Source organism: Anastrepha obliqua, chromosome 2 (assembly GCF_027943255.1).
Source record: "Anastrepha obliqua isolate idAnaObli1 chromosome 2, idAnaObli1_1.0, whole genome shotgun sequence".
Lineage (NCBI taxonomy): Eukaryota > Metazoa > Arthropoda > Insecta > Diptera > Tephritidae > Anastrepha > Anastrepha obliqua.
Genome location: NC_072893.1, coordinates 38,153,529 through 38,169,335, shown reverse-complemented (window position 1 = coordinate 38,169,335; position 15,807 = coordinate 38,153,529). Strand labels below are relative to the sequence as shown.

The 15,807-nt window shown below is 37.3% G+C and overlaps 1 protein-coding gene across 1 annotated transcript in view; it reads left to right on the top strand.

The window, feature by feature from the left end:
• LOC129238782 (uncharacterized) overlaps window positions 1-14,697 on the top strand; it is a 78,854-nt gene extending 64,157 nt beyond the window's left edge. Inside the window, exons 6-7 of the mRNA XM_054873959.1 lie at window positions 472-561; window positions 13,524-14,697. Of these exons, the coding sequence (XP_054729934.1) occupies window positions 472-561; window positions 13,524-14,504 (1,071 nt within the window). The 3' untranslated portion in view covers window positions 14,505-14,697. The remainder of the gene's footprint in view (window positions 1-471; window positions 562-13,523) is intronic.
• The last annotated feature ends 1,110 nt before the right edge of the window (window positions 14,698-15,807 follow it).

Here is a 15,807-nt window from a genome sequence, read left to right as displayed (position 1 = left end):
CGGTTATGGAAAATTTCATGAAAAGGATATTGTTCTGTAAGCGTGGTCGTGGTGGTAATTTGCCTGATGTTATTTTACACTATTAACGGCATACCTTCCTCTTTATAATGAAATAAACACCCGATCATTTATGTTAGAAAAAGGCATTTTTCTTTGAATATCAAAATAATACCACTTATTGGAAAACCCTTTATTTAACAGGCGATCTGGAAGTTCTATTATGATCCTACCATGGATTCAGGATATTTCTCTTTTATTTATTATTTTATTTATCCAATTTGTATATTTTTTATTTATTTATATTTATCTTATTTTTAGGAGTTTCATTTCCTTCTCTGATAAAATATGTCTACGAATGTGTTTGTTACGCTTATGCGCTGTTTTACTGCTTTATTTTATGTATTTAACTAATAAATTACAAGCAAAAGTACATAAATTAAAACAAAACTAAATTTCAAATTTCGTTTACAGAGACCACTCAAAGGGAAAGGGAGTGCACGATACGTCAGGCACGGTGGATTCTGTATGATGAGCCAAAAATTTGCCGACGCACCCCATAACGTGAGTTTAATGGCGTTTATAATTAAGCGAACTCGTAAAGTATTAATCGTAGATTTTCACATAAAATAACACACACAAACATACGTTACTTATAATACACACACTCCGGTTCACTTGACTACAAGCAACAATTTTTAAGAGGTTCTACTTGATTTATGGTTTGACTTGAATAGAGATACTCTATTTGCCTGCATTATTTGCGTATGAAAGCTTTGAAAAGGCATCGTTTTTTTAGGCGTTCATTGAGTTTGGTCGAGGACTTCTTAATTCTAATAAAATGGGAAAGCAGACAGGTTTAACAGATCGCGAAAAAAGACAAATCGATTTCTTGACCTCCGAGGAACTTACAAAGTGCCAAATTGTTGAAAACATTGGTCGAAGTCCAAACGTTGAGGATCTTTGCTTAAAACGAGGTACCTCCTATGGTAAGAACTACAAAGGCAGAACTGTGATAGCTTTGACACCGAAGGAAACCCGCAAAATTCGTAGGATTGCATCAAATTCCACCATTAAATCGTCACAAATAAAAGAAATGGCAGATGTTGCAGCGAGCAAATCCAACGTATGATGGGTTATTCCAACAGCGCCACATCTGAAACATAAAAAATAACAAACAAAAAAAGATTTCTGAATAAATTTTGCCAAAAACGCCGGATTGATTTTGAGAAGAACCACATGGCTTGGAGTTCTGTCACAAATATCGAATCCGGTGAATAAAAAGGGATTTAATATGGATGAGCCGGATGGATACAATTACTATTTCCATGACTTAAGAAAGGAGAAAAGGTGCTTGAGTCAACATCACAACAGGTGGTTTTATGGTATGAGATGCAATATCGTACGAGTACTATGGCGCGTTCGAATTGAAAATTGTAGACTAAAAAATGACGGGAAGCAGCTATCTGTTGGGATCATCTTTTCCCGAGATTCGTGAAATATAAGGTTGTCAGAAAAGTCTTGCGGTATTTCCGCAAGCTTGTCTTTGCAAGCGCGTAGTTCTAGTTGTATTCGTCGCATCGGTTCACGCTAGAGCTTTTTGGAAAGCTCTTTTCACGTGCTAACACGTGTTTGATTAATTTTTGTTTGCTTTTAGTCGTTCGTGAGTTATAGCGTCCCAAATATGGAGCAAAATAAAGAGAAAATACGGCATATTTTACAGTACTACTACGATAAAGGCAAAAATGCATCTCATGCTGCCAATAAAATATGTGCAGTTTATGGACCCGATACAGTTTCCATTTCCACCGCACAACGATGGTTTCAACGTTTTCGTTCTGGTGCAGAGGTGATCGAGGGATGCGCCACGGTCCGGAAGGCCTGTCCTCGAAAATTACGATAAAATCGCTGAATTGATCGAAAGAGACCGGCATAGTAGCAGCCGTAGCATCGGCCAAGAGCTGGGCATGAGTCATCAAACCGTTATAAACCATTTGAAGAAGCTTGGATTCAAAAAGAAGCTCGATGTATGGGTGCCACACGACTTGACGCAAAAAACATTTTTGCCCGTATGGATGCATGCGAATCGCTTCTGAATCGCAACAAAATCGACCCGGTTTTGAAGCGGATGGTGAGTGGCGATGAAAAGTGGGTCACTTACGACAACGTGAAGTGCAAACGGTCGTGGTCGAAAAGCGGTGAAGCTGCCCAGACGGTGGCCAAGCCTGGATTGACGGCCAGGAAGGTTCTTCTGTGTGTTTGGTGGGATTGGCAGGGAATCATCCACTATGAGCTGCTCCCCTATGGCCAAACGCTCAATTCGGACCTGTACTGCCAACAACTGGACCGCTTGATTGCAGCACTCATGCAGAAGAGGTCATCTTTGATCAACAGAGGCCGAATTGTCTTCCATCAGGACAACGCTAGGCCACACACATCTTTGGTGACGCGCCAGAAGCTCCGGGAGCTCGGATAAGAGGTTCTTTTGCATCCACCGTATAGTCCGGATCCCGCACCAAGTGATTACCACCTATTTCTGTTCATGGCGAACGAGCTTGGTAGTCGGAAGTTGTCCACAAGAGAGTCCTGTGAAAATTGGCTCTCCGAGTTTTTTGACAATAGGGAAGCGAGCTTCTATAAGAAGGGTATTATGAAGTTGGCATCTCGTTGGGAACTCGTCATCGAACAAAACGACGCATATTTGACTTAAATCGCATTATTATAACCAGTTTTATGAACAATTGAAAATTCAATAAAAATACCGCAAGACTTTTCTGACAACCTATATTTGGGCCTATTAGATGAATCTCTCAACAGAATAATGTACCTTTACACACTTAAAGTGTGCTCAAAGCTTGGATTGCGTCACAAAACGTTGAATCGTTAGTATGACCAACGCATTCCCAAGATCTGAAAATTATTAAAAATCTATTAGGATGGCTTGCTCGTAAAGTTTATGGGAATGGACAACAATTTGAAGGCAAAATGTTTAAATTCGAATCATTGAAATGGGCTGGTCTGAAATTTCATTAGGCTATCTGGAGAATTTGTATAAATCCATTCATCAACGAATTTACGAAGTAATTTATAAAAGGGGTGGCAGCACAAACTATTCAGCTTTAAATGATAAATGCAAAAAAACGGCATTTCCTATATTTGATATTATTTTTTTCTTATTTGGTTAGTGCCGCCATTCAAGTGAATCAATACATCAAACGCAATATTGCAGCTGCTGAAGTTCTATTGCTGCAAATGACCTTTAGATGTAATGATATTTTGATGCTCGTTTATTTTCGAGCAAAGTACAGTCTTCACTTGAATTAGTAAGGGTTGGTTGATGGTAGTAAAGGGTTAAGGTATGGGCCTTTAGCACTGCGACCATATTGATCTATTGTGCACCCTATGCTGTCTGTTGACTGTTAAGTATGCTTATGAATTGTACCAGCTCGTTCTGAGGGAGTGATTGAAGGTCTTCATCTATAAGCATGAACTTGTTTGAAAACTTTTTCCTTCTATGCGTCAACCCCGTACATTCGATGGTAAGTTGTTCTATAGACTCCTCATCTTCGCAGCAAAACCTGCAGGTGCTGGTGTTAGTTATGCCTAATTTATTAAGTCTTTGTTGCAGGTGAAGTGACCCGTGAGGGCGCCTGTGAGAGTGCGAATGCTCTTTGTGTATAACGTGAGGGCCATGTTAGCTCTTCTGGCATTGAAACTTGAGAACTTTTTGGAGTGTCTAAGACCTTCTACGTTGATCCAATGCTGATTTATTAGAGTTTTGGCCCAGTATTTTACTTTTTGTTTTAGGCTGTTTTTGTTAAATCCAAACATGGGACTAGGTCCGATGAAATTTACATCTGCCCCTTTTTTGGCTTGAAAGTCCGCCTTTTCATTGCCGTCATATTCCTCATGTCCTGGTACCCAAATTAATGAGACATTGTTTTTAGATGCCAGGTTATTGAGTGCCTTGTGGCATTCTAAGAGAGTTTTTGGGTTGTAGGCATAGGCATCTAAAGCTTTTAGAACTGATTGGCTGTCCGAGAGTATTGATTGATCTTTACTCTCTTGTGGTTTCTACGTTGCACTACTCCTGCTCCTACACCATAAAGTGTTTTTGATCCATCAGTGTACCATTTTTGTGAATCATCATTCATCCATTTTGGGTTTGTTTGCCACTCGTTCCTCTGGAAAGGTAACTGTGTATCGTTTTGTGAAACAGAGGGTTGGGTCAATGTGGTCTGAAACTTGAGCCATGCTTATAGTGTTTTTGACTTTATTTAGGATACTTAGGTGACCGGTGAGGTTGCCTAATTTGAAATTTTTTTTCATGTGTAGCATGAGTGCTTGCGTAGCTGCTTCCTCTTGGATTGATATATGAAGTGATGGGAGATTAAAGAGTGCTTTCATGTCAGCTGTTGGGGTAGTTCTCGTAGCCCCTGTGATGCATAGGCAAGCAAGCCTTTGTACTTTTTCCATTTTGGTTACCGCTGTTTTTCATTCAGGAATAGGTTTGCTCCACCATACTAGTGCCCCATACTGTATAATTGGTTTAACCATTTGGGTGTATATCCAGAGGGCCATACTAGGGCTGAGGCCCCAGGCACTGAGGCACTTGAATTAGTAAATCCTTGTCTTACTGGAGATCAAATATGGTAGCTTTAATAACCATTTGCTGCCATCAAAATTATAAATTAGTGCCAATAAGCAAATAAACCGGACGGCAGATGTAGATACATATATGTAAGAATGTGTACAAACACTTTTTTTTTGTTTTGGTAAGGCGATTGAAATCAAAATGTCAGAAACAATATTAAAGGTGTCGACATACCAATGGTATGTAGGCTATGCTCCCACTAACACTATAACATTCCTCCTTCTCGGCTGATTTGTACCCTGGAACCACATTAGCATTTCTTTAAGCCGCGTTTATGTCTATTGGCAAAACAGGTGGCGCTCCAGTGCACCTTTGGACACTTTATGTCATCGATAGTATTCACTCCTTCCATTGTCTTCGAAAGCGGAGGTGGGCAGAATGAAACATCGGAGAATGTGCAATAGTCCGAAACTCACACTACACTAGTAGGAGCCGCAGACCCAACTAGTCAGCCAAATGCCTTTTTCCCACATAAGTAACTGGTACTTTTAACATGGAGATGCTTTACGAGATACTAATTTTCCGATTACGGTCAGAATTTTACCAGTCTCATGCTAGTTCAAAATAGACAAAAAACTAGTCCAAAATCACTAGTTTGAGATTACAAAGTGAAACTAAAAACTAAAATAAATTCAGGAACCCTAAATGAAAACCTTCTTGTTAGGTATAATTGGATCCATCACTTTACTCCGGAATCACAACGATTATCATCTGAGTGAACAGCAACTGGTGAACCTCGTCCAAAGCGATCGGAATCATGACAATTGGCTGTATGTTATGGACTTGGTATTTGGGGATGTGCGTGGTGTAATATTCATGGACTATCTGGAGAAGGGAAATGCCATTAGCATTGAATATTACATAGCGTTACTTGAGCGTTTAAAGGCCGAAATTACAAATAAACGTCCGCATATGAGAAAAAAAATAGTGTTGAATTCATGCGAAGTAGGCTTGCGTAAATCGTTTCGTAAGCGGTGCAAGTAAAGTCCCTTTCGAACTAGTTCGATTTCAGCCACGGAATTCAACTTGTAAATTAGTATTTTTTCTGACTACTTTGGTGTTTCACTGCAGGGTATGTATCATACATATACGGATGGACTACACGCATTGCATACCTTACATACGCGCCAGAGCAAATGGTGACATGGCTAGTAGCCGAGAGTGACATGACAAAAGGCCAGCGCGATTGTGACAGTTGCATAAATGAAATAATAAAGAGGATGAATAAATGAGGAAAAATTAAAAGAAATCCTTACCAAATGCTGTTGGCAAAAACCACGCAATACAGAAATGAAATGCGCGCAACAACGTTTGCGAAAAGTCAAAAGAGCAGCACTGCTGAACCCGAACTTTATATTTATAAAGAGCCATTCTGGTTCTGATAACAGTCAGGCTGCTAGAGGAAGGCGAAAAGAACGAAGCTTTGTAGCGACAAAAAGCTAAGGTGTCACAAATCGAGTTGAAGAACAATAACGCCACAGACAAACAGAAGCATGAATAAATAATTTTAAAAGCAGAAAACTACCAACAGTCACCATGTATACACATACATACACACATATATAGTCACTCACAACTTATTTCATACAGAATATATTTCATAATATTTGGGAAAACGGGATATGCAGATATTTTGTTTATTTTATTTTATTTTACTTTATCTTTTTTTATTTTATTTTATTTTATCTTTTTTTATTTTATTTTATTTTCTTTTATTTTATTTTATTTTTTTTCTTTTTATTGCATCCCAAAAAAGGAGTGTTTTACATTAATTGGCGACAGCTTAGCTGCAAGCCAATAAATTATAACAGGTACAAAATATTACAATTAAATATATATTATATATAAATATTATATTATATAGTTAACAAATTTACTAACAAGAAAAACGTTTACTGTAAAAAGTTTCGGACTATATGACAAGAATTGAGTAAAGCTGCTTTCTGCATGTCGAAAATTAAATATTCTGGGAGTTGAAGAGTTTTGACGTTGTCTGCTAAGTTTTTATGCACTAGTCCGTGGGCTGAGATGATAATTGGTAGTATGTGCACCTTTCTTAGCTTCCACTGGCGTTTGACATCAATGCCTAAGTCAGAATATTTGGATATTTTTTCTGCATATGTTTTTTGCATGTTTCTGTTTAGAGGAACAGCAATATCAACTATATAACCAGTCGCTTGAGATTTATCAATAAGGAAAATATCTGGCCTATTGTGGTCTCTTGTGGCATTTGTTAAAATTGTTCGATCGTAATATAGAAGGTAGTTGGAGTCCTCCTGAACAGGTTCTGGGGTGTATCTGAAGTACGGTATTTTGCTTAGATTGAAGTTGTACATCTGCGTCAGTTTTAGATGGATTATTTTCGCGATGTCATTATGTCGCTTCAGGTACATAGAGTTTGCCAGTGTGGTGCATCCCGCTAGCACGTGATCTAATGTCTCATTTCGACTATTGCATCTTCGACATCTGTCTGCAGCGGCATTTGGATCTCGCATTACGTATTTAATGTAATTTCTCGTTGGAATCACACCATCTTGTATGGCGAAAATGGTACCCTCCGTTTCGGCAAATATCGACCTGTTGGTAAGCCATAAGTGCGACAATTTTTGGTCGACATGTGGGCTCAGCAAGTCTTTTCGATATACGCCGTGGACAGCCATTTCAGACCATCTTTGGATTTTTTCATCTATTGTGGTTGCGTTCCTGATTTCGTAGGGTTGATTCATCCGAAGTGGGGTGTAATTATCATCCGCAGCACTTGCAGCCTTGTGCAGATCGGAATGGGAGCACTTATGTTGGAAGTATGTTCTTATGTTCAAGATAAGTTTGTCATGCAGTGCTCCAACATCAATCTGTCCTCTGCCTCCCGCTTTTCTAGGTAGCATCATTCGAACGACAGAGCTTTTTGGGTGACGTGACTTGTATTTAGTCATAATTGTACGTATTATTCGTTGTAGATTTTCTATTTCAGTAGATGGCCATTTTACAATTCCGAAGCTATACGATACCACCGGGACGACAAATGAATTAATAGCTTGGATTTGGTTTTTCCCATTAAGTTGGGTTTTACAGACAGCGTGAAGGCGCCTTTTAAATTCTGCTATCAGATTTTTCCTCATTTGCATTGTATTTATGCTGCTGCTTTGCATAACTCCAAGATACTTGTATACCTCCCCTGGCTCCATTTCTGTTATGTCGAGTCCGCTACTTTCCGCAGTTATATGTCGAGAAACCACTTTACCTTTAATTATTGTGATCTTTCGGCATTTATCAAGTCCAATAGGCATTTTAATGTCATTGGAGAAGGTTTCGACACATCTCAAAAGCTTATCTAGATGTTTGGAATTGCTGGCGTAGAGTTTCAAATCATCTACGTAAAAAAGATGGCTCAGCCGGAATCTTCCAGACTGTCCGTGTTTTAATACAAACCCATGTCTCATTCAGGATGTGACTTAAGGGGTTCATGCTGAGAACAAACCAGAGCGGACTCAACGAGTCACCTTGAAAGATACCATTTCGAATGTTTATTTCGGTTGTGTATTGAGAGCTTTCCGGGCCAGGTATTTTTATTCTTGTCCTCCAGCGTTGCATAACTTTTTCTAGAAAGAGTATGATATTGGAATTGAAGTTGTAAATACGAAGTACTTCAATAAGCCAGGAGTTATTTTATTTTATTTTATTTTATTTTATTTTATTTTATTTTATTTTATTTTTTATTTTATTTTATTTTATTTTATTTTATTTTATTTTATTTTATTTTATTTTATTTTATTTTATTTTATTTTATTTTATTTTATTTTTTATTTTATATTATTTTATTTTAATTTATTTTATTTTATTTTATTTAATTTTATTTTATTTTATTTTATTTTATTTTATTTTATTTTATTTTATTTTATTTTATTTGATTTGATTTTATTTCTCAACACAAATTACAAAAAGTGTCCACTCATTTCATTGTAATGCAAAAAAACACGCAAAAACATACACATAATTCATGCCACAACTGAAATGATACAGTTAAATGTACCGTTATTCCTGACGCAGGTTTCAATAAACAAAATTATATCTTTAGTATGCGAGAGTTTGTAAAGTGAGTTTGGCATTAAGCAAAATTAAATTTTATGTACGCTCGTATTTTTCTTTTCTTAACAAAGCGTACTTTGATAGAAAAGCGAGACTTAGGCCCCTATTATGAGTTACATTCGATCTTCGATTTTCGCTGGTTGTCGAAGATCGAAAATCGAATGTCAGTTTGGTATTATGAGCGGTGCAACCCTATCGAAATTTTCGTTGTTTACCGAATTTAGAGTCGAATGCAATTTTCGATTGTGTAGCGTATTGTGGGAAAACTTGTTAAAGTGTAAGTTGTTTGCGATTATTTATGGTTTCGTAGTAACTAAATAATAAATATGTACTAATTTTGTTAATTTTATGCAGGTCGAAAGTCGTGAGTACCAAACAACAATTAGAAAGGCGAACCCACAATTCGCAAAAGGGATTTGCACCAAAGTTCAAGCAGCAAAAAATAGGAGGAATTTACAACGGAGCAGAATTACTTGGGACCATCAGTGAGAACGGCAGCAAAAAGGATTAAACTTAAAATGGTTTTTTTTTTTGTGATGTTTATAGAAATACATTTTTATTTTCCCTTGGTAGGTATGGGCTGAAATGCGTAGAGGAACTGAAATACATATTTTTTCGAATGACGAATAATTGAATAAAGAAAATTTATAACAAAAATAAAACAGAAACTGTGGCGTAAAGGTTTCTATTTAATACTTTTTAGATTTTTCTATAATATTCTCAAAATTTCATTTGTTATGTTTTCTACTTCTCCGTTATTTGACTCCACTTCAATATCTTCAGCATCATCGTACACAGTGGGTTGAGCAAGTCCTAGCATACCTTCATTACCAATACTCAATTGGTACGATCCCTGAGCACAAAATCGCAGAACTGTGGCTAGCTTTAACATATTTGGAATGGATTTGGCTCGGGTGCACTGCTGCAACTGGTTTTATGTACTGGACAGTAGGTTCATAAACGCCTCTTTAGATAATCTAAAGTTCTTTAAAAATCTGTAAGGAAATTTTTGTAATACTAAGTACGTCAACACATTTTGAAAATTCTGAACTTACTCAGTGGAAGCCATTTCTAGGGGGTTGGATGCGCCCCTCAACTGTTTTCTACTTCTAGCTAGTTCCACTAGTCTTTCATCGTCCGATGAATCGTCGAACCACAACTCCGTTGTACTCATTTTCACAAAAAATACTTTTTTTAACTTTTAAAAATGTTGTTAGCAAAGAATTTCAACACAATCGGCTGTTCTTTTATTTTGATTTGCTGCATCGGCTGAGAAAAAATTATCTATTGTAAATGCGTCCAGCGATCGAAATTCACAATAGTCCTATTCTTCAACGAATGAGCACCATAATACCAAATGAAAATTCGTTCGATCAGCACTTTCAACTACAGTCGAAGATCGAATGTTGCTCATAATAAGGGCCTTAGTTTTGAAGCATTTCAGAAAAGGAATGTCTCATTGTAAAATAGCTGAAATTATATATTTACGTTCGTCAAAAGTTAAGCACATTATTCAACGACTTATGCTTGACAATCGTATGGGAAATAAGAGACGACAGACTTCAAATAAAAAATGAAGAAGAAAAATCTAGCAACAAGTGTTCCAAAGTTAACTTAAATGGCCATATGGAAAATTTTTGCGTACTACTATAAAATACGGCGGTGGCAACTTTATGGTTTTGGGTATTCATATCTTCAAATGGAGTCGGAAATATACCCTTCATCGAATAAATCATGAAGAAAAATGTTTATTTACAACTTCTGCAAGAAAATTGGGTTCAAAGCGCTAGAAAATTACAAATTGAAGACGGCTTTCGCTTTTATCAAGATAACGACCCTAGGCAAAAATCATAAATAATGCAAATATATTAGGTTGGGGTATAAGTTCATAGCGTTTTTATATTTTCTTTTATTTTACAACGACTTGTTTGCTCTTAGGCAAAGGGTAAGTATTCATTCGACAGAATTCTTTCTGCTGTACAAAACTATTTTAATTGTATTTTTTGAGTTACTTAATTTTTTATTAGTTTTGATGCTAAGAAATGAAATACCCAGGAGGCAAAAATCAACATTTTCGGCACCTGCTCTTCTTTGCTTTTCATCGAGATCAAAAAGCTGCCGAAGCAGCCCTGGACATTTGCGACGTGTATGAAGAAGCTATAATAGGCGAGTTTTCAGCAAGGAAATGGTTTGTAAAATTCAAAAATGGTGACTGTGACGTCGATGATGTCGATGACACGTCCCGCAGCGGTAGACCTTCTGAATTCGATGAAGAACGTCTCAAGCCATTTTTACAAGGGGAACAATCACCTAATCAGTACTGAATTGGCTGAAAAAATGAACTGCAATCAAAAAACGATTCTCAACCATCTTCATTCAATGGAATTTGCCGAAAAATTGGGAGCCTCAGTGCCGCACAAACTCAACGAAAAAACAAAGAAAGTCGCCTTCAAAGCGCTTCTCAGCATCTCGCCCGCTATTGAGCAACAGGCGATCATAGATAGCGCTTTTGTACCGAATTGTCACGGGAGTTGAGAAATGGTGCTCGCGCATCCATATGAAGCAAAGAAAGGACTGGGTGGCTCCAGGAGATACGGCAAAGCCGAGAGTCAAGCCAGATCTTCATCCAAAGAAGATCATGATATGTGTTTGGTGGGTCTGGGAGTACATGGTGTACTGGGAAATGCTCCAAAAGAATGCCACGCTCAACAAACACCTCTACATTGCCCATTTGCCCATTGCTATACCGCGTGGATTAGGCTATTCGTATGAAAATACCTGATCGACATAACCAAACCATACTCCTTCACGACAACGCCAGGCCCCATGTTGCACAAGTCTTCAAAGTCGCACTCCAAGAGCTCGGTTGAGAGGCCGTATTCTCTGGACCTTACACTGACCGATTACCATCTTTTCTCCGCTCCTTGTCAAATCATATGAAGGGTAATACAGATATCTTAAAAAACTGGCTCAGCAACTTCTTTGATACCAGACCAGGCGATTTTTGGCGGAACGACATCAACAAATTGGTCGAGAGGCGGAAAGTAGTTGTAAACAGCAACGGCGAATACATAATTGATTAACTTAGTGATATAGTTATTGTTTTTTTTCTTTAAATGAAAGTGTTCGTTAAAAACGCTACGAACTTATTTCCCAACCTAATAGTTAATATTTAAATGTCCCCACATTGCGGAAACTTCTGCACAATCACCGGACTTGAACGTCATCGAAAATTTGTGGTTGGTTTTAAAGACAAATATAAGAAAATTTTACATCCATAACAAATCTCATCTGAAAAAGGCGATACTTGAAGAGTAGAACAAAATTAGTACAAAATACACAAAAAAATTGATTGTCTCCATGCCACCTAGACTGCAAGCTGTTATTGATAATAAAGGATACCCAAAAAAGTACAAAATACCTTAAAATTTAAAAAATTGGAAATAAATAGATGCTCTTTTTTAAGTTGCATCATTTAAGCTGTGGCGTGAATTTTCTATATGTTTTTGCTTGTGTTGTTGCATTACAATGAAACGAGTGGACACTGTTTTGTATTTTATGTTGAGAAACGAAAAAAAAAATAAAATAAAATATCTGCATACTCTGTTTTCCCATTTTTGCAAAATATTGAGAAACATAAAACACTTGACAAAAAATGCGTATCTGTATGAAATAAGGTGTGAGTGACTGTATATATACACACTAAAGCAAATATCCCACGATTAAGCCATCATTCACGCCATTTGTACTTACGAAAAAAACTGGATGTATTTTCTGCTTAAGTACATGTATTCAAATGTATCGGATATAGCCTTTTCTGCAAAACCGATCTTGATGAAATAAAATTTTTGAATGACTTAGAATTGATGTCGCTATCGTGCGAATTAGGATCATTTGGGAAAAACATTTTTAGTATTTTTCGGACCTTTAAATTCAAAAAAAGGATCAAAAAACGGTTTTTCATCTTTGAACGTCCGCCATTTTGTTAAATTTTATTTTTGCTTCCAGTATTTTATTTCGAGATTTATTGTTAAAAAATAAAAATATTGTTTTGGCCATACGAGGTTCGTTCAAAAAGTTGTCAGCCTTGAAAAAATGTCTTCACATGGACAATAGGCACAAATATAGCCGGTTCTACTGAACCAAGTTTGATAAAATAAAATCTAAATGGCATAGAATTGACGTCATTATCGTGTGAACTACGAGTTTTAGTATTTTTTTTGGAACTTCAAAGTAAAAAAACCAAAACAAAAGGTCAAAAAACGGGTTTTCATCTTTGAACGTCCGCCATTTTGTCAAAATTTTGTTTTTTAAGATCGCAGTTCCACGATTATGACATTCACGCTGAACAAAATACTTTCTGTATTTTTGATACTCTGTATTTTTGATACTACTCTGACTACTTTTTGAGCGAACCTCGTATGGCCAGAAAAAAGTTTTTATTTTTTAATAATAGATCAAAAAATAAAAAATCTTTTTTCGTTTCCGTTTTACACGCTTTTAATGCTTTATGTGCACTGTTCTTGACTGATGCTTTATCGACCGCTTTTGAACTTGGAGGCTCTTTACCAGCTGAAATGAATTTTATAGTGTCTAGAGCTGAGGCTATTGTTAGCTCTCGGATGCAATCAAATAAACAAAAAACATGCATATTAATTTCCGCAAAGCAGCAGCATCTTTGAAAGATAAAATGCTACGGCACTTTTTAATCACTTTAATATTCTATTTATTTATTAATATTCTATTTTAGTAATTCTCCAACATTTCTTCATTCGGTTTCTTTCAGTACACATTTCCATCGATCATGTTGAAGCCTGGTGAAAAGTACGAGCATGTCGTTATTTATAAATTTGGTGTTAGCACAAATAAACCACCTGCACCCCTGCCGTTAGTTATGGACACAGGCCCCTCAACTTCTGCCGCAGCCCGTGCTCGCACCTTATTCACCCAACCCACAGGTGCAATACCCAAGATACCAAAAATTACTATTGTTCCGGGGCCCCCAACCGAGGAAGCGCCAAGACGTCCAAAACGCATAAAAATGGTGTCGCAAATTGTCCAAACCGATTTATCCGGAGGTATTCCAGACGACGTGAAATTACACAAGTTAACACCCGAACAATTGCAAGCCGATCCCCGACCCCGGCATTCTGTCGTCGATAGCGAAGAATCGGAAACTTCTAACGAAAGTTGTACAAGAAATTCACCCAAAGGTGTCACAGCCGTAATAATTAGAAAAAAAGCTCCACTCGAGGTACCTCAGAATACTATAATGGAAGTAACCGAAGAAGAATATGATGAGGAAGATTCCATAACTGATTCATCCATAAGTTTAACACAAACTAAAAAAAGGATCACGCATCCAACATTTCCGTACACAGTGGCAATAGGAGATTCTGACGAAGATCCCGTAACTGAGATGATCGAAATTGTCATACCTCGTAGAGCCAAGTTAGCTAAGGCCGAGGCATCTAAAGCCGAGTCACCTAAAGCCGAGTCACCTAAAGCTGAGTCATCTAAAGCCGAGTCACCTAAAAACGAGTCATCTAAAGATGTCTCAATGGAGGTATCCGAAGATGAGCCAACAGAATTTTCCGAAAGAGACCCATCAGAGTCATCCGAAAGTTCTCCCTTTGAGGTATACCAAATGACTCCTGCCATGATGGCCAAAAAAGACTCAATAGATTTAACCCGAAGGCGCCAGGCATTGCGTAGAGACTCAACCGATTCAGCCAAAGAAAGAAAGGCAAAGAAACGTGAATACTAATTTAATAAAGAACAACAGAAATCCAAATCAAATGAAGCTAGCACTGATATAACTACTGCCTTCCAACAGTCGCATGTTAAAGCATATCTATGAAGAGGTCATATACGGGTATATAAATATTTTCAAGGAACTTTTAATGGCTTCAGACAATTTAGGCCTCATACAATAAAAAAATATATATAAAATAATTTAAATAAAGAAACAAATTATATATTAATATCAAATATTTTTATTGTGCAGAAGTGGATGGAGCCCCATTTCTACATGTGCTATTTCGAAAACCCTTTGGCCGCAATACTATAAACGAAGGACTCAGAAAGTTCCTTGGACTCCTCGCCATTCAATTTTCAAACTCGTAGCTGTATTTACCGGTCACTGGACGATCGGCACACACGCGGAAAAGATATTTAACCCCTATTGCAGAAGCTATGGGGACCTTTCAGAGAAGGAGACTGTGGAACATTTTCTCTGTAAATGTCCGGGTTTGGCAGCTAGATGACGACTAAGGTCACTGAGAGCTCCTTTCTTTGACAACCTGGGGCAGTGCGCCAACCTAAATCCAATTAATCTTCTCCATTATATCAACAGCTCTGGTTGGCTGTAGATATCTGCCTGTTGGAGGTCCCATAATGGTATCAACACGGTGCTTTAGTGCTACTTGAGGAGTGGCAGGTGCACTTCAACCATTTCACCTACCTACCTAGAAGCTGACAGAGATAGTATACATCAAAGAAAAGAAAACAGGAAACACTATATGAACCAAGTAGAACTAAACTCAATTTGGCAATAATGGCGCACAAATTCACCAAGTGCGCAATACTGGACTGCAAAGGTCTAAAGTTAAATTTTACAATCAAAGCAAAAAATGTATCAGTCTCCTATAGCACGGAGTTTGTCAGTCTCCCACAAGAAAACAGCACAAAACAATCAGCAACATTTCAATAATTTTCACTTTCTGATCTAATAATTTGGTCTTCCAATTATTTGCTTTGCCAACGGAACGAAATTCTACTTCTCACAATTAGGCGGCCACCAGCTGCTGCAAAAATATATCTCCTCAACAAATTCAGAAGTTCACCGGCGTCGAACAGTCCGACAAATTTTCGTTAGCCAACAAAAAAACAAAAATTTCATCAAATATTCTACAAATTCTGCTCCTGAAAATAGGTCATAAGTTGCAAATAAAAATGAAATCGAAATAGTCTTAACAGGCGCGCAGAAAGGATCAGCCTCGCCCTATTTTGCTAATTTACAACCAAGAAGCAGGAAAACTGTTTGTCAAAAATTTTATTTAATTTCATTT